The 27,910-nt window shown below is 43.5% G+C and overlaps 1 protein-coding gene across 4 annotated transcripts in view; it reads left to right on the plus strand.

Annotated features, from left to right (window-relative positions):
* Window positions 1–22,605: 22,605 nt before the first annotated feature.
* The window catches only part of LOC124466321 (protein-cysteine N-palmitoyltransferase HHAT-like protein), a 68,972-nt gene continuing 63,667 nt past the window's right edge, over window positions 22,606–27,910 (plus strand). The window contains exons 1-4 of one of the 4 annotated variants that reach the window (XM_047018129.1): window positions 22,607–22,807; window positions 23,452–23,574; window positions 25,048–25,115; window positions 25,254–25,367. In XM_047018129.1, the coding sequence (XP_046874085.1) occupies window positions 22,717–22,807; window positions 23,452–23,574; window positions 25,048–25,115; window positions 25,254–25,367 (396 nt within the window). In that variant the 5' untranslated portion in view covers window positions 22,607–22,716. Of the gene's footprint in view, window positions 22,808–23,451; window positions 23,575–25,024; window positions 25,116–25,253; window positions 25,368–27,910 lie in introns of all 4 variants that reach the window. The other 3 variants (XM_047018131.1, XM_047018133.1, XM_047018132.1) reach the window with 3 other exon arrangements.

Here is a 27,910-nt window from a genome sequence, read left to right on the forward strand (position 1 = left end):
CAAACTAGATGTTAAAATGCAAAATCAGTCGATAACTAGGTTAAACATGCGCATATGGTCATCAAAACAGTCAAAATTTAATATTTTTAAAGTTTTCATGGATCCCTCCTTTCACACCCTTTAAAGGGTGTGACTACACAAATTTAAAATATTATGAACCTGTGTGAGCAAACAATGGAGGTTAGTTCAGATGAGCAATAAGAAACAGTCAGTCAGATTACAGGAAGATATATATGACTTTTTTTTTTTCTAGAACTCACCCTCCTTTCACACCCTCTAAAGGGTGTGACGCCTTACGATCAGTCAATCTGTTAAACAGAACATTAAAAGAGTCAATACATGTAGAAAGAAACTGTTAATTCGGACAGGATATTTTAAAGTTTTCATGGAATCCCTCCTTTCACACCCTTTAAAGGGTGTGACAACTAACACAAAATTTAAAATATCCCGTTAAGGAACACAATGCTTAGAACGATAATAATGAGACTATGCAGCGTTATGGCCAAGTGGTGTGGACACACTGGACACAGTGGGAAAACCCTAATGATGTTATAGGGGAAAACCCACCGTCACTCCGCAGAGTGGACATTCGACATCCATGTACCCACGGCAGACCTGAACATACTCACAGGTCCCCTTCACCACATACATACAACTGTAGCCAAGCTTTTAGAATTGTAATAAAATAAATTTGAGAACATTGAATAACAATCAAACTGGATATTACTGATTAAGATATGTCCCAGTGTAAATAAGGACGTGATTAGTGAAAGTAAAGGGGTTCAAAAGATAATGCCGTGAGGAAAGAGAACATGGCCCTAGCGACAGCCGTCGCTCCAGTCCTGTCCACTTGTAGCCTCACAGAAACGCTCGATCTCTGAGTGAACTTCAAATTCCACAATTTCCTCCAGATAACACTGTGCCTGCTGCCCTAGATTGGCTGCAAGTGTGAAGGTTCGACTATAATTTGTGATGCCAGCTTCTCGAAATATTCTGCTTGTGCTGGATACTGTTCTTTTATTTCCTCCTTGTTTATGCACTGCAGCGATCCTGCAAACACAAGTTTGTATTCTTCCTCAGTTAATGCCACTCTTCTGTTGGTTGTGGGGTCTTTTTTACCGCTGCCTTCTTTAAACCCAGTATCTGGGTTGACTGTGTATTTGGTCTGCCACCAGTCTAATATTTTATAACCTGGCCTTAATTCAACGTGCGATGGACGCCACTCCATTTGTCCTCTCCTTAAAGACACATAAACATAATTTTCTCTTGTTTGAAACAGACATAAAACAAACATGACAGATACATATAGGCAACATAAGGCAAACATAACAGACACACACAGATAGCAAGGTCACGTCTGACCATAAATACTTGTTGTTCCACCACTGGTTGGAATCAAACAATAACAGCTGTAGTAATGCCATGTACCACTAGTCGGAGCCAGACAAAATAGAACTGCAATAATGCCATCCACCACCAGTCGGAGCCACAGACAAAACACAACTGCAATAATATAATCCACCACCAGTCTGAGCTCACCAACCACCCAACTGCCACCAGCCGGATCCAGGCTAGTAACAGCTGCAACCCACTGTCACCAGTCAATGCCAACCACCAAAATAATTGTAACCTGTTGCTGGTCGTAGCTGTGGGTAGAGTCTCAAAGATCCATACATACACATCAGTATTAGAGAGAGAGAGAGAGAGAGAGAGAGAGAGAGAGAGAGAGAGACAAGGAGTTTAGTTGGCACCGGTAGGTCTCAGCTCCTTGACCAGAGAGAGGTAAAGAGAGAGAGAGACATAGAGAGAGAGAGAGAGAGAGAGAGTGTGTGTAGTGCAAGAGAGGGGAGGGGAGGAGAGGGGTGGGGAGGTGTGTGAAGGGAGAGAGTGTGTGAGAGGGGAGTGGTGGGGAGGTGAGGTGTGTGAAGGGAGAGACGAGAGGGTGTGTGAGAGGGGAGGGGTTGGAGGGGAGGGGTTGGGAGTTGAGGGGAGGTGTGTGAAGGGAGAGAGTGTGTGAGGGGGGGAGGGGAGGGGAGAGAGGAGAGGAGGGGGGAGGAGAGGAGAGGGGAGGTGGGGAGAGCGAGAGAGAGAGGGCGAGAGTGAGAGAGTGTGTGAGAGGGTAGGGGTTGGAGGGGTAGGGAGTTGAGGGGAGATGTGTGAAGGGAGAGGAGAGGAGAAAGGAGAGGAGAGGAGTGGAGAGGGGAGGAGAGGAGAGGGGAGGAGAGGAGAGGAGAGGGGAAGGGAAGGGAGGGGAGGTGTGTGAAGGGAGAGTGTGTGAGAGGGGAGGGGTGAGAGGAGAGGAGAGGGGAGGGGAAAGGTGCGAGGGGAGAGATACACATTATTAACCCAACAATGCTAAGAGATAGCGAGAGAGAGAGAGAGAGAGCGAGAGAAAGGGAGAGAGAGAGAGAGCTTGTCTAAAATGCGCCATGCTCGAACCTCGGCATGGCCCCATCCCGACAATGCAATAGAGAGAAAGGGAGAGAGAGCAAGAAAGGGAGAGATACACATTATTAACCCAACAATGCTAAGAGATAGCGAGAGAGAGAGAGAGAGAGCGAGAGAAAGGGAGAGAGAGAGAGCTTGTCTAAAATGCGCCATGCTCGAACCTCGGCATGGCCCCATCCCGACAATGCAATAGAGAGAAAGGGAGAGAGAGCAAGAAAGGGAGAGATACACATTATTAACCCAACAATGCTAAGAGATAGCGAGAGAGAGAGAGCGAGAGAAAGGGAGAGAGAGAGAGCTTGTCTAAAATGCGCCATGCTCGAACCTCGGCATGGCCCCATCCCGACAATGCAATAGAGAGAAAGGGAGAGAGAGCAAGAAAGGGAGAGAGTCTGCTTGTGAAATGTGCCCTGCTCGAACCTCGGCATAGCCCATTCCAGCAATGCAGTAGATAGGGAGAAAGAGAGAGAAAGCAAGAAAAAGAGGTTTGCTACTCCTTAAATCTCCACAAACATATTATTTACGACTATCAGAAACAGCCAGGTGCTCCCGTCACAGTGTGACTACTGCCAGACCCCGCCTCGTTTCACGTAGAAACTGCCAGGCGCTCCCGTCACAGTGCCACATCTGCCAGACCCCACCTCGTTTCACAATAGACACAATCAGAAACAGCCAGGTGCTCCCGTCACAGTGTGACTACTGCCAGACCCCGCCTCGTTTCACGTAGAAACTGCCAAGCGCTCCCGTCACAGTGCCACATCTGCCAGACCCCACCTCGTTTCACAATAGACACAATCAGAAACAGCCAGGTGCTCCCGTCACAGTGTGACTACTGCCAGACCCCGCCTCGTTTCACGTAGAAACTGCCAAGCGCTCCCGTCACAGTGCCACATCTGCCAGACCCCACCTCGTTTCACAATAGACACAATCAGAAACAGCCAGGTGCTCCCGTCACAGTGTGACTACTGCCAGACCCCGCCTCGTTTCACGTAGAAACTGCCAAGCGCTCCCGTCACAGTGCCACATCTGCCAGACCCCACCTCGTTTCACAATTACAAATGTATCATTGAGTTTGCATCAACGTTAATCTCTCTATGGACAATTTGATTCAAAGTGTGCAGCCCAGAGTCACAGTACAGTGCAGTTTAAAGACACTCACTCCTAAAAGCTAAAGTCCTAAGCTATGCAGATTTCGTTTAAACAGGCTCTGCTTACCCTATTTTTGTGGATATCCAAGTGAGTGTCAGTGAACCACAGCTGTCCCGCTCCTGCCGGCTGGGGTCCCCTTCTCAGGGACCTCTCGTCCAGATCTCTCACCCAGGCACGTCGGAAGGTCACCAATTGTTAAGGATAGTGTAAACTGGGTGTTGAGAGGAAGAATGATACATGGTTAAGCATCGGACCAAGTTATTTGTAGTTTAATTAGTAATGATGCAATCACAAGATACACAATGAAAACAATACACCAAGATGTCCGTAGTCTAGTACAATGAATCAGTCGATGATGCAACAGCAGTCATCCCACCAAAACAGAGTATAAGATTAGAACGAACGAAGGCCTTCGTTGAGAAAGTGGTCGTGACAGAATATCCGAGAAAGTTCTGCCCCTCCCAAGTTCTGTCTCCCCGCCCTTGGGAGACAGATCTTGTACTCCCCAGAGAGGGAGGTCTGGTGAGTGGCCATTGGTCAGGAGACCTTGGGGTGGCTATTGTTAACCAATTAAATGTCCAGGGCGTTCATGCTGGCGCAAGGTGGGCAGTCCACGGACCTGGTGATGTTAGGAGAGGGAGGGGGCAGAGAAGACCCACAGGTCTGGTGTTGTTCAGGGAGGGGGGTGGACAAGACCCACAGGTCTGATGCAATCCAAGGGGGGGGGGGTTTGAGTTCTCCAGAGTTGAGAGCAGGTCATCTCGAGGTCCTGATGATATACGGGGTGGGGTCTTCAAGGGGAAGGGGAGAGGGTAAGACCACTCCTAGGTCAGATGATGTAAAGGGGCAGATGGGCTCCAAGGAGAAGGGGAGCATCCAGTGAGAAGGGGGGGGGGGCAGGGTCTCCAGGGGAAGGGGGCATCCAGTGAGAAGGGGGGGGGGGGCAGGGTCTCCAGGGGAAGGGGGCATCCATTGAGAAGGGGGGGGGGGGGGCAGGGTCTCCAGGGGAAGGGGGCATATTATCCATAGTAAGAACTGTCCGGTCTGACTCGTCCTGAAGCAGAGAAGAGTTATGTTCCCAGCATCACCTTATCTCCCAAGTTGACACTTTTACTCCCATGAGCTGACTAGCTCATTGTGCTCACACCAGTCCCTGAGCGTCACGAACTCGCCTCCCAAGTCAGTTTGCCTGACATCTGCATTCTTGTCCACACACCAAAGTTACATTTCAATGTTTCTTATCTGTTACTTTATTAAATCAATTGATCACATTCAATATTTGTATCTTAGTTATTAGCATTACAAAACATGTGTGTTTACATATTCATATTAGATATTGATTGGTATAGCAGCATTGATCAGCAGTATAATGCTATCATTTCCTCACACTAGCTATGCAAATGCAGCTAGCTTAGTGTGTGTGCACCTTGCCAACATAGTGAAATTGCTGAACTGGATTAATTTCACGTTAGCTAGGCCTACCTGCATTTCAGATAGTAGACACTCAGCCATTAAAGTCACTTGTCAGATAAGGAACACAACTACTGCATTGATGGCTTCTCTCTGACTGTAATTCAAAAAGCTGGTGATGTTACTTAGGTAGCTAGCCAACATAGTAAGTAAGTAAGACTTTATTTATTTAGCACATTTCATATAGGAATTGTAGCTCAAGGTGCTTTACATAAAATCAACAAAAACAATAATACAAGTGATAAAAGTAATAGATCTGAAACATATAACAAACCAGACTAGCCGCACTCTATCTGCGGTCTCTCGAATCCGTCTTGGATCCGAGCTGCCTCGTGCAGTTTCCACACATACAACAACCCAGACAAGCCGCACTCTATCTGTGGTCTCTCGAATCCCTCTTGGATCCGAGCTGCCTCGTGCAGTTTCCAAACATTTAACAAACCAGACAAGCCGCACTCTATCTGCGGTCTCTCGAAACTGTCTTGGATCCGAGCTGCCAATTGCAGTTTCCACACATAAAACAACCCAGACAAGCCGCACTCTATCTGCGGTCTCTCGAATACGTCTTGGATCCGAGCATAGTGACCAATACAGGGAAAATTGTGAAAGTTATTGTATTGAGTGGTAGAAATAAATTGTCAAACCAATCCTTTCTTACAACTACTTACTGGACATCAGCCACCAACGACAAACAGATACTGTCTGATTTTCACACATGCACCTGCATCACTGCTGAGGGCTGGGGCTGTGGATCAAACCATTGTGGGACCAAGGGCGGGGTTTGCAATCATTTAAAACTTTAAAAAGCGCCATTATGTCCATAATCAGCAAAGCGCTTTCATTGCATATTATCAATGTTATTGAAATTAAATAGTTATGTTTACAGTGATTTTTTGGGGGGGACAAATGTTTTTCCCATGATTGGGGGGTCTTGTCCCCCCTGGGATTTCCGCCCAAGGGTCGTAGACAGTTGTCTGTGGAATCCAACAGACTTACACATTTTTTCAGAGCCCCACGAAAGCGAAAGTTAAGCAGAATTCCAATACTCTCCCTTACCCCTTCAGCTTCCCCCGAGCCCTTAGTTTCCCCTAGCCCTTGGCCCTCGAAACTGAGGGGTAAGGGCTACATAGCCCTAAGAAATGGGACGCCACTTGGTTGCAGGTACGTCATCTAGCACTTATCGATATCTCCAAAGCAAGTAGTGTTATGCACTGATATTAAACGAAATTCGCTGCTAATGGAGTTTACTTAAAACTGTAGACATGCTAGTCAAAGAAATGCGGGACTGTTGTGCAATTCAGCGCTGTAACATTAGCGTACCAAACTAGCGATTTTTAGAAACGTTTCATTTAGGAAAATGGTTGCAAAAATATATGTTCACGACTGTATATAACACAAAACAAGACTGTCATAATTTTTTTATCAATTAATTAAGCCGAAAATATTACATTTATTGGACTCTGGATGATCTGGTGGCCATTTTTGCCGGTCGCGCAGTTTCCACATAGCTCTAGGTTTCAAGTAAGCTCCCGATCTTACTTGGTTTTAAGGGGTGTATACACCCCTTAGTCTTATCCCTACCCCTTGCTCAAAAAGAGTATTGGGACACCACTAGCTCTCACGGGAACGCGCAAAACTAAGGGGAAGGGGTAAGGGGTTGTATTGGGATTCGGCCAAAGTCCAACTCTTGCCCCATAGAGACCAATGCAAATCTGGTGACAAATTTGTCAGAGAAAGTAGAAGGAACGTCTCCCGAACGTTTTTGAAACTGCCGGTAGAGTAGTAATTCTGTTTCTATAATTTCAGCTACTAAAACAAATATTCTACTTCTTCTACTAGCCTACTACAGTTTAACAGTTCAGCTTTCAGCTTCTCTTCCGCATTGTATTTCAGCTCTTAGCATTGTTAGATGATGCAGTTCAGCTTCCACACTGCCTCTTTTGTGTGACTCGCACATTTTTTAAATTCATTTCAGTTTGCGGGTATTTTCTCATTTCTGTATTTTCAGCAATTTTTTTAAATAAATTTCAGCTTTCAGCATTCCAATGCTTTTTCTGCAGGAAATGCATTTTCTAGTTTACATACATTTTATTTTATATAATTGTCTATAATGCTGCACACCATATACAGTATGTATACATACATACACATTTACATTTTTCCGTTGCTCTTTTTCTACACTTCTATTAGCTACGCTAGCTTAGAATAGAATTATAGAATCTTTAATTTTCAGCCAAGGTCAAATCATATATGACAGTGTCAAACATTGGCCATTCTGTTAAACAATGAAAATGCGAAGTTTAATAATGGAATAAAAATCGATATGCTCAGTTTAATAATGTGTTAACATGACAACGCGAACATTTTCTGATAACACATGCCCTCCGAAAATTAATGTTGTAATGAGGTCAGCAAGACCACACAGCCAACATCTTGCCACACCTGAAGAGTGATTAAATCACATCAGACAAACCTAATAAGCCCTTGTGACACCCTCAGTATGCCGATTACCCACCAAACGCCGATGCAAAGGAACCATAGAATTGGGGGGGGGACCTCCCCAATCTCACCCCTCCTGCTAGCTTGCAAGCTTCAAAGGGCCAGCTTGAGACAACACGTCTCCAGCAACCATTTGCTATCCGTTTTGGCGGCAGTTGAACAAAGAACATACCTTAATCAGAACTTTTGAGGAAAGTTCTTCAGACTTCACCTTTACCATGAGAGTACAAGGTGGAGAATTATGAGAGGGATATTTGTGTCATGTTTGTTACTTTGTTTTGATGTTGTGTTCACTGAAATCTTGATTCTAGTAACTACTCCTTCTTCCTGAAAAATAGCCATGTCATTCTTGGTATCTACACAAAGCTCTCATAATAAAACAATCATTCAACTATATTTAGGAACTGTAACAAGATGTCCAGAACAATATTTGAATGATCTTTTGAACCAGCCAGAGACCAGATCTCACCTTTGGTAGGTGTGAAGGAAGGAGGGGGGAGTTGACAACCCAGCTTCCCCCAATCAATGTCTGACCCCAGACAGGTCCTCCCTCGAACTCTGAACTGTTAAAACTCTAAAATGACCATCAATCTCGGACTCCAACGAAACCAACCATGGCATGAACGCCATCGGGATTGGTGTTCCAAAGGACGTCCCCAAGCTTCTCCTGAGATTCAACTTTATAGTGATCGCGACACTATCTGGACGTTTCAACAGAAGAACCAAAAACGCATTTATCATTGCGACTTGACTGAGATCCCGCAGACTCAGCCACATGACCCAGCAGCTCAGCCGCGCTTTCACTTCCGATTCTTCAAATGGACCTATGGCGCAAACCGCCCTCAACCCCATTGATCAACCCCTGATCAGACGTAACTATGGCTAACGCTCTTTCCTCCCCGACATGGCATTGGCGTGAGCTCTGTTTATGGATGAAGGATGTAATCATTGACTTACCATTTCTGTCTTTCTTTAAGTTAGACCATTTCATTTTGTTCATTGAAACCAATTACTCATATCAAACCCATAATCTAACTTGTTCATAAGATCGGTTTACCTTACTTGAATAAATTCATTGTAAAGATATTTTGACGTGCGTGTTCACTGATGTTACGATTGGCTCTACACTTAGAACAAATTCATTCCTAAAGATGAGACTGATTATTACATGTTACATTTACATTTATGCATTTAGCAGACGCTTTTATCCAAAGCGACTTCCAAGAGAGAGCTTTACAAAAGAGCATAGGTCACTGATCATAACAACGAGGTAGTCCCAAACATTGCAAGCAGCCAAAACATGAAGCATACATTGTGAAAAAACTAAACAAGTGCCAAAAGGGAAGACCCATAAGAGCATGCAGTTATACAAGTTACAAATTAAAACAACATTAACCACAAAAAAGTGAAGGACTGTACCTGTAGAAGAACAATCAATAGTAAAATAGTTCACAGCGACTACAAGACTTAACTTCGTTATAACTAACCTTCAAGAGCAACAAGTCACTCAATAAGAGTCATTGTGATCTATCGTTTGCACTATCTGTATTTTTAGGTTAGATTGTAAATTAGGGCTACTTATATTTTATATTATATTTTATTCCTCTTAGTATTAGCTAGACCCCCTTTAGTATTAGCTAGACTTTGCTCCTTTTGTATAGTTAGTCCACATATTTAAGTTCCAATATTCCTATATGTTTAATGTATGCACCTCCCTGCCAAAGTAAATTCCTTGTTTGTGCAAACATTCATGGCAAATAAAAACCCTTCTGATTCTGATTGTTCACTTTTGTAAGAAGTATACTTTGAAAATAGTTCCCTTTTGATGTACTTTTAAGTATGCTTTGAAAATAGTTCACTTTTGATATACTTTTAAGAGATATGTTTAGAAACAGAAAATGGTAGGCTATACATTTTTTCTGGAGTAGGATGTACGTTTTCTATTATTATACAGCAAAAACAGTCAAAATCATTTCAAAGTACATTACAAGTTAAATTTTTTAAATCCATCTCATTGTAATTATTCATGTATAGGAGAATCGATTATGCATTGCTCTAATCCTTTTTTGTACTGAAGCTGTAACCTTAATTACTGGCAAAACATTCTGAAGCCCTATTCTCTTATACTGATTATTGGGTGTGTTTGCCTTCGGCAGGAGCACAACCATTGTTATCTCACATATATATTATTATTATTGTTTATTTTCGCGCCCCTAAGGCTCAGTCAATATTTGGACTACATACACAACGTCGATGTCAAAAGGTTAATCTTGGTCATCATTGCGTTGGTTCTATTGGGATTTATGTTCCGTTGCACGGTCTAGGTTTTAATTACGTTTTTGTGGCAAAAGTGAAGCTAATGGTGGCAGAACATTAGTTTAGCAGCTTGTTAACTTCTGGGAGATAGCTAAAGTAACTGCTTTACTGCAAGGGAGCTGCAGAAACCATAGATATATAAATCTATGGCAGAAACGCCTCAAGCAAATAGGCCAGGGTGATAACTATTTACTCATTTTACTTTGTGATATGAAACACAATTGTGAAGTGTAATGTAAAATATAAGCTGATATAAGGAAGTAGTTACATCTACTTTCGGAAACAGTAGTTTACTATTTCACTGAAGCATTAGCATCATGACATTAGCCTCTGTTGCCCGGGCAACACATACTACAGCGGTCTATGATGCATCTGTTTTCAATCGTTAAAATAAACATTCCTCACAAATACATTTTCGTTGTAGGATTTACTATGACATTAGATTACAAGTAAACGATTTGTTGGTGAAATTATCATTACCTGTGGTTTCAAACCAGTGTAGCTCACTGCAACGCTGTACTGTAGCCTAGTCTAGTAGCTAAAAAAAACATCTCCACAGCTGTTTACAGTAGCCTACGTAGGAAGTCAAATGGCGGCACATGTTCGGCACTACCCTTACTTAAATCAAAAGTCTTTCAATAGGTGAAATTATCTGACTAGTGACTACTAACCTGAACTCCATTGCCACAGCCTAAACTTCAATCGGTTCATGAAAATAATTCATTGAAGCCTAGACCGTACAACGGAAGTAACGTTAAATCGAATTCAACCAACGCAATCGCTACCAAGACAGTCTAGTAGTAGTTGAAGCCTACAATTTACAGGGGCAGCTTCTTCACACAGCAGGGCTATATTGCATTTTGCCTTTTTACTGACAATGATCCAGAGGCAGACTGGCCATCGGGGATACCGGGAGAACCCCCGGTTGGCCGACGGGGTTGGGATGGTCCGATACACCGGCCCACTTCCATTACCAACCGGCCCTCTGACATCGCCAGCATCTCTTATTATTTCACATGTCACAGCTTGAAGACGTAAAAATAGCTCTTAGAACTTTTCTAGTCTAGATTCACTGACTGAGATTTATACTGCTCCTCGCGATCTGTATTCACACTCATGGTGCCGATTTTTCGAAAATGTTCTGACGTGTCTTCTGAAATATGTTCTTACGGACTTCGGAAGTTTAACGTGAGAAATTAAACATATATGATGTTATTTCTTTGTAATCGTCCAAAATAATGCTAAGTGTATGTGGGTATTTTTCCAAGTAGGCCAATAACTGGTCGATACGTGCGATCGATGCATTGAGTGGACAACTCGCCGTGTTTTGAGTGGGCCGCGCACCGTTTACTGAGTGGGCCGGTCTGACAGTAAAACTCCCGGGCCACTTTTTCCCCCCAGTCCATCCCTGCAATAATCGCTACCACTGACATTTTCATGAGTGAGTGATTTTCCCCTAAATAAATGTCAAGCTTATTTACGTTTATGGGGGCATATTTTCAGTTAGCAGATGGTACTATGTGAATCGCGATTCCATCTGAGGCCACAATTACACATAGCCGGGTATTTACAGAAATTAAAACTATTGAATTGATAGAACATTAATACATGCATGAACACATAATTAAAACAAAACATTAGGAATCACATTTGAAATGACATAAGAAACAAAAACACATTTAAATTTAAGATTCCTACATGTTTATTGTATGCACCATCCTGCCAAAGCAAATTCCTTGTCTGCGCAAACTTTCATGGCGAATAAATCCCTTTCTGATTCTGAAAACAATACCTTATTATCTGTTGTGAAGAAACCTCAACACTGGCAGGGAGAACATGTGTCTCTGTGGTCCAGCAGTGATGATGAACAGTTAAGATGGTGCTCCAGGCCAAGACCGGCACGGGTCCTTACATATTACCCACAGGAGGACTGTGTCTTCTGTCCATCCGAAAGGAAACTTAACATTACATGTCTTCTGTCCATCAGAAAGGAAACATTTACATTTAGCAGACACTCTTATCCAGAGCAACTTACAGTAAGTACAGGGACATTCTCCCCGAGGCAAGTAGGATGATGTGCCTTGCCCAAGGACACAACGTCATGTGCACCAGCTGGGAATCGAACTGGCAACCTTCAGATTACTAGCACAATGCTCTACCCGCTCAGCCACCTGACACCAAACTTTACATGTCTTCTGTCCATCAGAAAGGAAACTTAACATTAGAGGACACAGGAGGACTGTGTCTCCTGTCCAGTGGAAAGTACATTTAACATTAGAGGACACAGGGGAATTAACATGAAATGAATAAGGATGGAAGTGTGGGGTTTCAGCTGGTAGTTATATTCGTACATCAGAAAGTATGACATCTAGAACACATACTTTCTGATGTATGTCTGCTACACTACATCTCACAAAGAGTTTTGGCCTGTGCATTTATCAACCCTGACCCAAACCCACCCTGATAAATGCACAGGCCAACATGTGTTAAAATATTGCTAAACAGAACATGGCTACCTGGAAAACTATATGACCCACAATATTATCCAATATTGTGAACACTTACAATGACCCTAAATATGGTTTGCCATTCTACTAAGTAAATACAGTGCTAGAATATATTTTGACCGGATTATTAGTTTTTCTTTAAATCAACACATCACATAATCCCAGTCTAACAACAATGTGGTGTTGTTAGAAAATACATGATTCTCAGTAAATTTTGGTCTTACCTGACAATTTGGAGACCTGTTGAAGGAATGTAGACAGAAAACATGACAATTGATTTTTTTTTTTGTGTACCAGAATGAAGTTCAGTCAAGACAATCACGTATTAGATTTGAGCATTTATTGTTACATGACATGGACATGTAGATTTACTTTGGCGGAGTGGATGATCTAAGGGAAGCACTCCCTGCCTCCTCGATGCAACACATACATACATGACATATGAGGCAGGGAGCAATAGAGATATAACCCCCCTGTAGGATAGATACACAGACAGCATGGGGGAGAAGGGGACGGTGGAGGGTGGCAGCAGCACTGATCATACAACGACCGGGGTGAGTGTGTGCATATCCGCGCGTCTTTCAAAGACGCCTTATCGGACGTGGCCCAATGGATATGCGCTGCTACATGGGTGTGGTAGTGGGAGGAGTAAGGAAGGTGGAGTAAGACGCCTTACGTCCCCGATCACTGACTGACGCGCGCTGCCCGATTGCCCTGCCAGAACTAGCTGCGCTTATTTCAGTCAAGACAATCACGTATTAGATTTGAGCATTTATTGTTACATGACATGGACATGTAGATTTACTTTGGCGGAGTGGATGATCTAAGGGAAGCACTCCCTGCCTCCTCGATGCAACAGATACATACATATGAGGCAGGGAGCAATAGAGATATAACCCCCCAAACACACGCCACCACTCCGCCATGCAGACTATGTGTAGAGCGGAGCGCCGCTGCTCCTGAGCCACAGGAGGACCCCCTGACATCCCACTACGTACGTACTAGTGGCAAAAACAGCGTTTCTGGATGCGGGGGTCATGCTACATTGACGATGACTATGTGTGCATATCCATCGTGTTACATACCATCTGATGTGCGGTTTACCGAGCCGTCCCACGCGCACATCCCGTCCAGACCCTGCGCTGGACGGAAGGTGAGCCTGCGACAAGCCAAATACACGACCATCTCCCCGGTACCCTTCTCATCCGACAGATAGCTACCTCCAGAGAGCTGCCCCTCTGTGCCCGTCAGCGAACCCATCAGGATGTACACAAAGGCAGCATGTACGCCGGAACACGAAGATATGCTTATCTAGTGAGAATGACTAGTGTCAGCAGAGCACCTGCTGTTCCCTGGCCGGTATCCAGGGTGTCTCCGCAGATATCTTGACTCGGACGCTGGATTCTGATCGATTGCTACCGAATCAGAGCACGTCTGCGGATCACCAGTGCTGAGCCAAGATCTACAGGGACATTCTACAATGCTTGTGATCCGGTAACCTCTCATCCATACAGGGCAGAGTTACAGCTGTCTCTAGAGACCCATTCCTCTAGCGCCCGTCGGCAACCCCAAAGATGTACGCGAGGCGCATGTTGTACCATCAGTGTTCCTATGTGAGAATGAGATAACAAATGTGTCGGCAGAGCACCCGCCGTTCCCTGGAGTCCAGGGCATCTCTAGAGATATCTCGATTCAGACTATGGATTCTGATTGATAGCTACCAGATCAGAGCACGTCTGCGGATCACCACGCCTAAACCGAGATCTAAAGAGATATTCTACTGTTATGGGTTAACAAGCCGACCCAGTCACCGTCTGCAATGTAGGCTCGTGTATTGACACACTGCGATTAGTCCTTTGACCACATGGCCGCAAGCTCGTTCACGTCAAGCTCATAGATCTCTGGACTCCTACGATGTCCAGGGCATTGGGGCGTACATGGCGCTCGTAAGCCGAGGACGACCAGTCCCCATCATTCCAGCGTGGCTAGGCACTTGAAGATGCCCAGGTGGCAGCCCCAATCCGGAAGCTTTGCGATGTATACCAATCCTGGGACAGCCCACAGCAAATCGTTGAGCGAACCAGGATTTCGTCATGGCCTTGCCGGCATCAGTGACAACAGGGACTCGGAAGGCGGGACTCGGAAGGCGTCACCCCAGGCGACACGGCGTGACATAGGAGAGTGGACAAAACGCAGTTAGATCGAGAAATCACAATAGAGGCACCTTGCAAAGTATCAGGTTGGAATGTTCTGGACACTAAACGGTCACTGCACAATAGTGGTGAATTCCCCACAGCGTGAAACATTAAAAGGTTGTGAAAACACTGACTCGAGTGTTATCGCCGTATAGGGCCCTAGTACCCTTGTTCAGTCGGACCCCAGTAATTTGAAGAGCATAGCCCTATGACAAGCAATGTCACGGAAGGCTCACATGAGTGGCCCTCGACCAACATAACCCTCAGTGGCCTATGTGCAAGATGCGTGGATGATAGTAGACGTAATCTTGATCCGAATTCTGCTTTCTTGGCCCGTTCAGCAGCTTGCTGAGGGCTCCAACACCTTAATTGAACACCCCGATACCAGTGTTTAACACGTCTGCGCTGTGCGCTCATTGCCCCTGCTTAGACCACAAAGTTGCATCCTTCAGCCATCAGTGTGGATTGAAAAACGTCCTCATGTATTCGCCGGCAGACAACATAGGCCTACATGTGCACCGCGCACTCACCCCGGCCTAAGGTCTAGCACCGTCCAAGAAATGGCAGCATGCTTGCCTATCGGAACTCCTGAAATGAACAAGACAATGCGCCACACCGTCTCTATAGCCTGAAAGAATGCGGTGCGCAATGAGATTCCCACACTCTGGTCCAATTGAGCAGTCTGACTAGATTGATATGCACAGACCTCCTTATGATGTGGACCTTGCTTCAATATTATAACAGTTAACTTTTCCTACGCAATAACAAGCATCACGATGGAATGCAATTTGTGTAAAGCCGTGAGATACGTCTCAAGAGCCAGGAAGTAACCCCGTGGCCATAAGGCTTTGTCCGGAGAGCTCGATAACCCCCAACCTAAAGAGGCAGCCGCGTCGATACGAAAATCGAGGCGGAGGACAACTCCACGGAATCGTGATAAAAGAACCGACGCCGCGCCAAAGGCCGCACAGCCCACCCAGAACGTATATCCGACCGCACCAGTCGTGTACACCATCATGAAAACTATCACGGGTTGAGAAGTCCAACAGACGGGACACGAACTCTGGGGCACGATGCATGCATAGAAGCGGGGCCCGAGCGGCCACCACGACGCAGAGGACACGCTCCGAGGGTAACGACGCACGCATGAAACGCTATCAGGAAATGCCGAGACACCTAGAGGCAGCGCGGGTGGAGATCACGGAACATCTTGACAATCGTCCAGCAGGTGCACGATGCCGACTGGTGCTCATTACCAGGATCCAACATGGAGCCACCGACAGCGTGTCGATGTGTGCGGGCCGCTGCGGTGGCCGATACCACCGAGAGTAGGCTACAGCTGCCGCCCACTGACGCCAATTAGGTGCCACTGAGAGGCATGCAGCAGAATGCGAGGACCACCGGTCGTTGACCTGCAGGCAGCCTGAGAAATAGCTGTCTACTTGAGATGTGAATGCCAGAGTTAAATCCAGTCCTTCAGAACAGACGACAGGAGGGACCGTTGCAATCGTTTGGTTTCTCGTAACTGATAACCTATGTACTCGCGGTGAATCTAAATATTGGCACTCGGAATAAAGCGTCTGCTAAATGACCAATGTATCGCAGTCACATTAACACTGATGATGTCAGTCAACCCAACCTGCAGAGACCCATTTAGTTCCCGGGTGGGGCTTCTCCCACCGGGAACTCCCGGAAGACGTGGAATGTCTGTATCGGAGTATATTGAGTAGCCTACTATTGGATTCAGACACCTAAAATGATGGTTCGACTGCAGTTGTAAATTTAAATGTACATTATATATACAGTGCCCTCCAAAAGTATTGGAACAGTGAGGCGAATTCCTTTATTTTTGCTGTAGACTGAAAACATTTGGGCTTGACATCAAATAATGAACGTGAGACCAGAGATCAACGTTTCAGCTTTTATTTCCAGGTATTTACATCAGGATCTGATGCACAACTAAGAAAATATCACATTTTGTTTGAATCCACCCATTTGTCATGTGAGCAAAAGTATTGGAACAGATATACTTAAAACATATTTAAGTGAATAAGACTTAATATTTAGTTGCAAATCCTTTGCTTTCAATAACTGCAGCAAGTCTGTGACCCATTGACGTCACCAAACTTTTGCATTCTTCCTTTTTGATGCTTTCCCAGGCTTTCACTGCAGCCTCTTTCAGTTGTTGTTTGTTTTGTGGGGTTCCTCCCTTCAGTCTCCTCTTAAGCAGGTAAAATGCATGCTCTATAGGGTTTAAGTCTGGAGATTGACTTGGCCAGTCTAATACCTTCCATTTCTTGCCCCTGATGAACTCCTTTGTTGTTTTGGCAGTGTGTTTTGGGTCGTTATCTTGCTGCATGATGAAGGCTCTGCCAATCAGTTTGGTTGCATCTTTCCTTAAATTGGCAGACAAAATGTTTCTGTAGACTTCCGAGTTCATTTTGCTGCTGCCATCATGTGTTACATCCTCAATGAAGATTAATGAGCCCGTCCTAGAAGAAGCCATGCAAGCCCAAGCCATGACATTACCTCCACCGTGTTTCACAGATGAGCTTGTGTGTTTGGGATCATGAGCAGTTCCTTTCTTTCTCCAAACTTTAGCCTTTCCATCACTTTGGTAAAAGTTAATCTTTGTCTCATCAGTCCATAAAACTTTGTCCCAGAATTTTTGAGGTTCATCTCTGTACTTTTTGGCAAATTCCAGCCTGGCCTTCCTATTCTTCTTGCTAATGAGTGGTTTGCATCTTCTGGTGTAGCCCTTGTACTTTTGTTCATGAAGTCTTCTGCGAACAGTAGATAGTGATACCTTCACTCCTGCCATCTGGAGGTTGTTGCTGATCTCACTAACAGTTGTTTTAGGGTCTTTCTTTACAGCTCTCACAATGTTTCTGTCATCAACTGCTGATGTTTTCCTTGGTCTACCTGTTCGACGTCTGTTACTTAGTACACCAGAAGTTTTCTTCTTCAGGACATTCCAAATGGTTGTACTGGCTATGGCCAATGTTTCTGCAATGGCTCTGATTGATTTTCCATCTTCTCTAAGACTCACAATTGCTTGTTTTTCACCCAAAGACAGCGCTCCGGTTTTCATGTTGTTTTCACCTCTGAATACAGTCTGCATAGACAAAACCTATCTTACCCAATCTGAACCTGAGTGTAGACATTCAGTGGTATTTATTGATTGAATAATGTATGTAATAGGACACACCTGGGCAACAAAACACACCTGTCAGTCATATGTTCCAATACTTTTGCTCACGTGACAAATGGGTGGGTTCGAACAAAAAGGTGATATTTTCTAATTTGTGCATCAGATCCTGATGTAAATACCTGGAAATAAAAGCTGAAACGTTGATCTCTGGTTTCACGTTCATCGTTTGATGTCAAGCCCAAATGTTTTCAGTCTACAGCAAAAATAAAGGAATTGGCCTCACTGTTCCAATACTTTTGGAGGGCACTGTATATGTTTTACCTCCCAAAAATCCCAGACCTTGTACAATGTATTATTTTGCCCCTACCACTAGTAACTTCAGGCACTTGTTTAGTTTTCCACAATGTATGCTTCGTGGAATGTCTGTCTTGACAATTTCAAAGCATGTATGCAGATAGACGTACTTTCATGCGATGGTGGAACAGTACCCATCGACCCACTAGACTTTAGCCACAGCGTAGGGGCACTCTGACGGCCCATCACACGTCAAATACACCCGCAACGATTTGCATAGCCACACTCAACACATTAGATGCGTGAGTCCAATTATCCCCACGCTCCCCCAGCATGAGTACGGTGGGGCCCACAGCTTGCTAGCTTGTTCCTTCCGGCAAGTACCTAGCATGACACTCGTAGCTAGCAACGCTAGACGCTGGTGTTTACCGTGACGGTACCCTCTTGCCAGAAGGCCTACATGTTTTGCCACACCAGCGTAGTGCATAGAGCTAGATAACCGGACGTTCATTTGAAATGGCCGAAGTCACACATCTGAGATGGTAGTCTACGCTGTGGGCCCACACACGACGACAGACAGATACTGTGACGCTACTCAACTGGTTAACCGATAATATAGGGATACCATATTTCACCTTAGTATGTATTTGACGTTTGAAGTCATTTGGCTGCCTTAACATCTGCCCGGAGACAGCAGACGAATTTAGCGTCTCTGGCTAACTGCTCAATTACACTTTCTATTGATCAGTGCGCACCCCTGAAATAAAGAAAATTACAATGAACAATATTGGCAAGCTGTTACGTAAGCACCGGCTAATACATTCCCGAAATCCGAGTATTCCGTTGCACAGCGTATACTACTGAATGCCATGGCAATCAAGCAATACAATCCATTTAAAGAGCCGCAGATACACAACCCTCTCATTCGGGTACGCCATTCCTGATTACCAGCCGGTGGTGTCCTAAGACACGGTACCACGTCATTCCTCCCCTGAAGTCAATGCGAAGTCGAAGGCCACGGGAGCGCCTCCGAAGCAGTACCGGGGATCGGCGGATCCACCGCTGTCGTCGACCCCTCCTCCAGCGCGACGACCCGAGCACTCGTTTCCGCCAGAGACCTCGACGTCCAGAGGGGCCAACTGCACCGGGTCTTCCTCCCTGGACTACAGCATTCTCAGCGGGCACCGTTCGGGAAGAGAAGGAAGGAGAAAGGAGCGGCCTTGCAGCACTCCACGAACGTGCAGTTCATCATGATTACACTCAAGGAAAGAGACACGACCAAGACATAGTAGAGTCCAGGATGCGTTGAACCGCCAATCCTGGTAGTAAGCGATCTTTGAGCTGACGCGAGTTACGCCGGGCCTGGCTACCTGCATCGTCGCTACCGCCGTCGGGGTGGTTCTCAGAGGCTGCGAATCCAGGCGAATGCCCGAAACCTCCCGCAAACACCCCCAACAACAACAGGTCACCCCCGGATCGCAAGAGCCGGACACAGCAACACAGGCGAAAGCATCAACCGACAACGCAGGAATACAAACACATTGGCAGCAGCACTGATCATACAACGACCGGGGTGAGTGTGTGCATATCCGCGCGTCTTTTAAAGACGCCTTATCGGACGTGGCCCAATGGATATGCGCTGCTACATGGGTGTGGTAGTGGGAGGAGTAAGGAAGGTGGAGTAAGACGCCTTACGTCCCCGATCACTGACTGACGCGCGCTGCCCGATTGCCCTGCCAGAACTAGCTGCGCTTATGCCCTGCTGTGGTAGAGAGATGAAATTGGCTGCACAGATGATCCCCCTCCTCTGGATAATTGTGGAAGATTGTATTGAATCAGTGTATATACAATATTAGTTTAATTTAAGTCACAAGTACTTTACATTTTCTTTAAAACTCAGCGGATACCTTTATGAACTGTTACAGGACATGACACGGTAGACGGGGTTGTGATAACTGTAATAGCTTGCTTGCGTTGGTTGCAGGGGTCCGTATTTAAATTACATTTTGCAACTGATATTTCTGTATATTTTATATTAAAATGCATGGCCTACTTATTATTTATAAAGATTACATAGATTTAAAAGCATTTTTTTTCTGCTCATTTACAACTCAAAATACTAAGAGTGAAGAGTAGAATGAAATAGTTGTCTTCGACTTTCCCTTGCAAGAGGGAATGGTGATCAGCAACCTCATAGTTGAATCAAAACGAATACATTTGGCAGACCGGTGTAAAAATGTACCTAATCTCTATGACTTAAACGTCATTGTAAGTTTTTCCCTTCTCGTGATATTTTCAGGCATTTGGCCTACTCATATTGCATTCATTCATTAATAAAGAACCCCCTTTGAAGCTTATTTTAACAACGACGTTACCAGCAGTAGCTATCTCAGGCCCCGTTTACACGGAAGAAAAACGCATATATTTTCATGCGGTTTGGCCTTTCATTTACACGAAAACTGAGGTTTTATCACGGAAAACGATCATTTCTAAAAACTCCGGCCAAAGTGGAGATTTCTGAAAACTCAGTTTTTGTGTTTGCGTGTGCACTAGCTTAAACAGAGTTTTAGGTTCTCAAAGCTCAGAGTATGGGACTAAAAAAGCATCACGTCATGAGAGCGTCCTGTTTATAGTAACACGTGCGTTCGACTTCATGCAGCGCCGGCGTCGCCTGCAGCCCGGCTGACTTGAAGCAGCCAATGGCTTTCTCAGCTTCAACGCAGCCGGCTGTCGGCACCGCCGGTGGTGCATGAAGTCGAACACCACTAGCATAATGGGGTCATTTATTTGTGAATTGCGTTACATTTCTGAATCACAAAATACATTTGTGCATCGCATTTGTGAATCATTCAAACAAATGAACCTCGCGCCTGAAAGGTAAAGGAAGTCGGTCGTGTTATTCGTAGTTGTTGATTTTGAAAATTGTGATTGGTTTGCATGGCTTTATCCTTCACATTACACTGCCGCCTACAGGTTTGGCATAGTTATGATGGCGCTCGGCGGCGTATATGCGGGTTCATGTAAACAGAAACATTTTTGAAAACGTACTTGTGTGTACGACGTTATTTTAGAAAACGAAGGGGCAGAAATATTCACTAATTGTACATCTAATATAACATTGTAATTTATATTGACTTGTTCCTTCAGGTCTTCCTCCTCTGTGATCCCTCCACTTCACAGTGAAGACACTTAAGAGTGCAGAGAGGGCTAAACACATAAAAGAAGCTGAACATCATGCAGCCATATTCAGTTGCACTGGACATGCAGTACATGTTGATCTGCCCTACAACAGAAGGCATTTCATTATTGTGAATTATAAACCTCTTTAGCAAGTTTAGTTTCAGACTTTTGTTTATAACAATAACTTACTGTTTTCTCTTGTCAGGGCAGCTTTGAAATCTGTTTCAAAAAACTATTTCTACTTTGCCAGCATTGCCATAATTTTCATTCTTCATGCTTCATTTTTAAATCAATAGATAGAAAATTTTGTGCTGGTCGTAGACAGTTGTCTGTAGCCTGATGTTGTCATACTCATAATTCTAGTCAGAATATGAGTCTGAAAACTCTCCGTTGGGCTGTGACTATGGTGCGTGTTTCAACCGAACTCGTAAAACAAATGCCTCTTCGCTCAATTGGATAGACCTACAACCAATCAGAGCAACGTTATATGTTGTTTGTTGAAAACGAATTCAACCCAAGCGCTCTTTCGTGACATTGTTGATAACGTTACTGTTGATCATCTGTCCATCATCGTATAAAGCCCGCCCTGGCAATTTCATTGGTCCGTCCTGATTCTGGTTTTCTGTAATTGTTCCCAATACGAGACCCTCCAGACCCAACTTCCCGACCAAATTTTTTTGTGGGCGGGGAGAAGTTGGGCTGGCAGCCAGGCTAAGTTGTCTGTGGAATCTAACAGACTTACACATTTGTTCAGAGCCCCACGAAAGCGAGACAAAGTCAAACTCTCGCCCCATAGAGACCAATGCAAATCTAGTGACAAATTTATCAGAGAAAGCAGAAGGAATATGTTTTTGAAACTGCCGGTAGAGTCTTATTTCTGACCGCACAGACATATAAAGGATATGTATGGTTTCGGCAGAGGGTCTCGGAAAATGCGTGAGCACACCCAATAATAAGAATACGTAGAAACACTTAAGGTTGCTTCGCGGCTTGGCCACCAATAATTGCTGGTCATGTTCACTGTTCACAACAGGCCAAAACCACCCTCAGGCCACAGGGAAATGTCCCAGTTCTCCCAATGGCCAGACTGTGCCTGCAGGCCAGTAAGGACTACAAGTGTCCTGTCCTAAAAGATTAGGGTAAAATCCCCTAATAAATTCTGTGTCCCAGGAACATGTTAAGACAATGAGACGTGGTAGGACATGGGGGTGCACTCAACTCATACTACTGTAACTGTAGGCTCAGGCCTATACAGTAGTTACAGGCTATACAGGCTTATGGTTAACAAACATGTAGCCTGTCTTGTCTCCATCTAGTTGTTTGATTGACACACTCTTGTTATATAACTCCGCCCCTCTCTGACAACTTCAAAATATAAATACTTCCCATGAACACTAACAACTCCCACTACAGGATTCAGGGGGTCCCGCTGTACCTCCCACACTATCAGCTTTGTAGATATAGAGCAAACACTTCAGCCTAGTTACTTACCAATGTTTATTTTCTAATGCAAAAAGAGGAACAACAGTTTTTAGCTGTGTTTTTTATTACATTTTTTAACTTGTTTTCCAGTTTACAACTCCATTGCTGCACTCAAGGTCAGTAGCATAACAGGTGTGACAAACTATTTGGCGACAATTTGAAGTGTATGACATTTAGACAGCTCATAGCTTGCAAAATTCTTTTGAGAATATATTGTCTTTATTACAAAGCAGTACATTGTTGATTTAAATTCGCATAAAGCAGAGGGCACGAAAGTGTACATAAAAGTTCACCGTAAATATGAAATGCAATAAAATAAAGTAAAAAAAAAACTCCATCTCTTATTCAACTTAAACAATTTGGAGAATAACCAATCATCTGAATATGTGTTTTACAATTCAAATTATATGTGAGCTGACAATTGAGGCACAAACCTAAATCCTAGCTGCATGTAGTACTAGTCTATTTTTAGCCACTGCTTAAATTGTATTGCATTTGACATTGAAACAGTAACATTAGACAAGCCACTTACACTGTGAGTGGTTGCAAATAAACTGATGTCTTTGCAGATAGTCATAGAAAGTGTTCCGTTTCACTATGAACAAATTATTAGATTTTAAACGTTTTAGTGGTGTGCTGCAGTCTGTGCAAATGTCGAAGTATTTCAACACAATCTGAAAAAAAACGATTGATTATTTCAATAATCCATCAAAATGAATTTGAAAGTTCACACTTAAACCTTTCTGTTGTCCCTCCTGAGCTGTAGGTGTGTACATCATGGGAATCAAGGCAGCCCTCCCTAAGTATGAACTCTACTTCTATAACACGGTGCTGTGTCTTGCCATGTTCTGGGCTGCCAGCTGGATCTTTGAGGTGTCCAGCTGTGAGTCTACCTCCGGCCCCTCTCCCACCCACCCCAAGACACACACACACAGTGGTAGTTTTAATTTAGTGTCACAGAGACTGTCTATAAATCCTGAAATGGATTTCTTTGTTTGTTTGTTTCTGAGCATTAACACATTTACAATATGTGACTTTCTTACCCTACCAAGGTCACATGTAGTAAATGTACCAATCGCATTCAGATCTGACAAAAATGCTCTGGCCTTGACACTTATCTGTAATTTTTCTTATTCTTGTCTTTGTGTACCCTAAGGTGTGCGAGTAGCTATTCACAGTGTGTTTTGCACATGCTTTTCCCCCCTGCCCTCATTATCGTACAGGAAGCATAAATCAGATGCAAAATATGCGCTTGGAGATGGAAAGAAGCATGGACAAGCCTTCCATCTCCCATAGATCTGTCCAGCCAATGGCTGTCCATCCAATGCACCCGAGGAACGATCATGAGATTTATTTCATAATTATAAATAATGAATCGTTGTACTTTGAATTGTCAACATGAAGAGAATTCTAGCAGCAGTCATTGTTGAAGATTTGATGCAGAATTCCCAAGTGGAGCGGTAAAACCTTTCCAAAATAGGTTATACTTAATATGGCCTTAATTGTAATTATACATCAGAGTTTGTTAGGATGTTAGCTTCTTCACTTTGTAGAGATATTTGTTATATTATTATTGTTTACCAAAAAGGCTGTGAATAATCTTCATGGTAATTCACAGTAAGTCAATGGCATTAACATGAAGATGTTTACATCTGACAATTTATCTTGTCAAATTCATGTTTAGTTTATTCCCCAATGCAAGTATAAATATTGAAAAATTGGTCAGACTGCTTCTCTCAATAGTTTTTTTATCTGCCTACCCTAAATAGCTAGGACCAGTAAGAAGGTCATGAGAGCTAAGTACTGTGTCCGCGTCGTCAAGCGACTCTGTTACTCTTTCCCGCTCTGTTACTTGCTCTCTCTTGTACCCTGTTGCATCTGCGGTACTAATATAGGGCCAATGACATTTTGTGCTGGTACGGTAGTTACATGTGCACATTATACATCATAATCTTTGATACATTTACACATGTCCGGTAAAGGAGGCCCACTGGAGAGGGGAATACAGTATTGTCTTTGGGTAAGGGTGGCGTGCAAGGCATTCCACTGGGCACAGACCCAGAATGTGAACTTCCCAGACCATGCGTGGCAGAACAGGTGTCTGTATTTATACCACAGGAAGGGAGGTGTGAGACCTTATTTATCACCTTGGGTTCTGTCACCAGTTACAAAAAGCCAGCTAAGCTTGCGTTCAAGGACAACAGGAAGAAAAGTGGGGTTTGGTTGGAAATAATGGGAAATCATGCAGTATATGTCTAGTATTTTTATGTTTAATTGTCTTAACTGTTTAATTGTAACATATTGTTCAATTGTTGAACTTGTAACTGATTTAGGTGATTCTTCACTCTTAATTCAGCAAATGCAAATAGAAAGACCTTCAAAACCAGTGTGAAGCCAGGATGGTACTACTTCGGGAAAAAAATGGTGAGAATGTTGACCGTGTCCGTTGTTGATTAAAATAGGTTTGTCACTCCCACTGAATTTGAACCATTGCATACTATACAACCTCAGACTGATGACGTATTCTGCAAATACATTTATTTTATTATGTTTGCTCTGCAGGAAACAGCTGATTTTGAGTGGGTGATGTGGTTTTCTACATTTCGAGAGCACATCCTATTTGCCCTGTCTGGTCATGTGATCTTTGCCAAGATCTGCTCCATGCTGGCTCCACAGGTAAGTCTACTGTGAGATCAGGCCTCTTTCAAAGAAGTTTGTACATTACGTTAAGTAGAACTGTGAACATTTTAAAAAGTTAGTAAAATAATCTTTAAAAATCTTTATGTTTAAGTTAGTGTCTGTCTTGTAATTGGCTTTACTGGTCATAGTTTCTACAATAACAGCATGTTTCAAGTAAAATTCAGTCAAAAGGCTATTTAAACACCTTGGCAGAATGTATTTCCAAAACACATACATTTTTCATGATGAGGTACTGTACCAAATCTGAAATGGATCCTTTATATTTATATTATTACATACCTTTTAGCTGTCTTTACATGAGCAAATCAATGTTATGTCAAAGGCAAAAGATGCCATAAATATTAAAATTTTTGTTGATATCTTATGAGAATTGAGAATAGGTCCTTGTCTAGCACTGTATTGTGCATATTTGTGTAGTAGCTTTTAATGTCTTAAGAGTGTGAGTGAGAGTGGGACCAGGTGGAGAGAGTAAAATAAATCAGAAGAGGTGTAGGTCGAGAGAGATGTGCAAAAAGAGATAATAATGCTTTATTTAGACTGCGTTTAAGGCGTTTAGTTTGGCTCGCCTCCTTGTCTCAACTATTCTAATAACAGTAAACCAGTCAATAATCAATACCATCCACATAGAGAAGAATACTTGAAGAAAACACTTCAAAATTCTCCCGCAATAATGTATTTTCTATTCTCGAACCTGGCTCATCGTACTATCTTTTTAGAATTATTTTTGCAACAAGTTTGAAACCAATCCAAAATGGGTAAACTAGCACCCCATTTATTTGCTTATGTCAAGAAAAAGTTGCCTGGAAATGTGCTTGCCGATACGAACGGCACGAGCACAAAAGGGAACATTAGCCGATCGGTGATTTACCTGAGCTGAATGAGCACAAGGAGAAAGGGCTTGATACAGTTCACCTGCCTTGCTGTAGCCAGTTTTACAAATGGTTGCACACATACATGACGTTTGTTTATAGAGTTTATTTCCGTAATTTTAAAGCAGATTTAACAATTTTGTAATGAATGTTATTATTGTCATGGCATGACAATCGTAATTATAGCCTAATATAATTAGTGATATTGTGGCATGTTAAGGTGTCATTATATATTGTTGACATGTTCCTCTGAAGCAAAGACAAAGTTTAATAAATCATGTCTGATAACCACAATGTTGTTATGGTTATGCGATGTTATGTCAGTTAACACCACAATGATGGCATTAACAATAACAGTAAGCTAGTAATAGTAAAGCATCATCATCATAATAGTAACATATATATAGGCCTATTTAACTTAATTTCTTTGCTGAGCTAAAAACAATGAAGAAGCCAGATATTCAAGTTTATAGTTTCTTTAATCCGACACAATACTTAAAGGTCCCATGGCATGAAAGTTTCACTTTATGAGGTTATTTAACATTAATATGAGTTCCCCTAGCCTGCCTTTAGTCCCCCAGTGGCTAGAAATGTTGATACATTTACATTTATTCATTTAGCAGACACTTTTATCCAAAGCGACTTCCAAGAGAGAGCTTTACAAAGGGCATAAGTCACTGATAATAACAACAAGATAACCCCAAAGCATTGCGGGTAGCCAAAAACAAGAAGCACACATTGTGATCAACCAAAAAATAAGTGCCAAAGGGAAGAACCATAAGAGCATGTAGTTAAGCATGTTACAATTAAACAACATGAATCTCTGAGGGCAAGGGTACCTGTAGAAAAAGCAAGCAACATAAAATAAAAATAAGATGAACTAAAATAGAATATTTCGCAGCGAATACAACAGTTTAAATCAGTTACCACCAACCAACAAGAGCAACAAGTCTAAGCAAGAGTCATTGTGATCCTTGAGGAAACTAGCATTGGGTTCAGCAAACCATTCCTAAGTACCGTTGTACTCCCGGAACAAATGCGTCTTGAGCCTTCTCTTGAAGGTGGAGAGACAGTCTGTGTCTCTAGGTGTAAACCAAGCCCTGGGTATTCTTCTCTCTCTATGAAAAATGAAAGCTCAAATGCTCCGATCTGACAATCTTCCTCTTATGTCGTCATAAAGAATTTGGCCCGCTCCAAATTATGGGATTATGACGGTGCAATTATGACGGTGCAAGCGCGAAATCGTTTTTTCCTCTAGAGACATCATGGCTTGCAAACAACCGAAGTATGGCAGTTAGCCCCGCCTCTCTCCTCCTCATAGCATTTAAAGCTACAGACACAGAAATGTCCTAAGGAAAGCTCAATGTGGGACTGCTCGTAGTGGCTGTAATTCTGCACCAAGGCTGAATTTCGGGAAAAAGACTTAAGATACAGTATTAGGGGACCACTAAGGCCTATATCGACTACAAAAACCTACTTCCTCACCTATAAAGCTCTCCACAATCTAGCCCCCACTTACCTCTGCGACCTCCTTCACGAACATACTCCCTCCCGCACCCTCCGCTCATCCTTTTCTGGATTGCTAACCATTCCCACGACACGCCTCAGTACCATGGGTGCCCGAGCCTTCAGCTGCTCAGCACCCAGGCT

The sequence above is a fragment of the Hypomesus transpacificus genome, unplaced genomic scaffold, assembly GCF_021917145.1.
Source record: "Hypomesus transpacificus isolate Combined female unplaced genomic scaffold, fHypTra1 scaffold_91, whole genome shotgun sequence".
NCBI lineage: Eukaryota > Metazoa > Chordata > Actinopteri > Osmeriformes > Osmeridae > Hypomesus > Hypomesus transpacificus.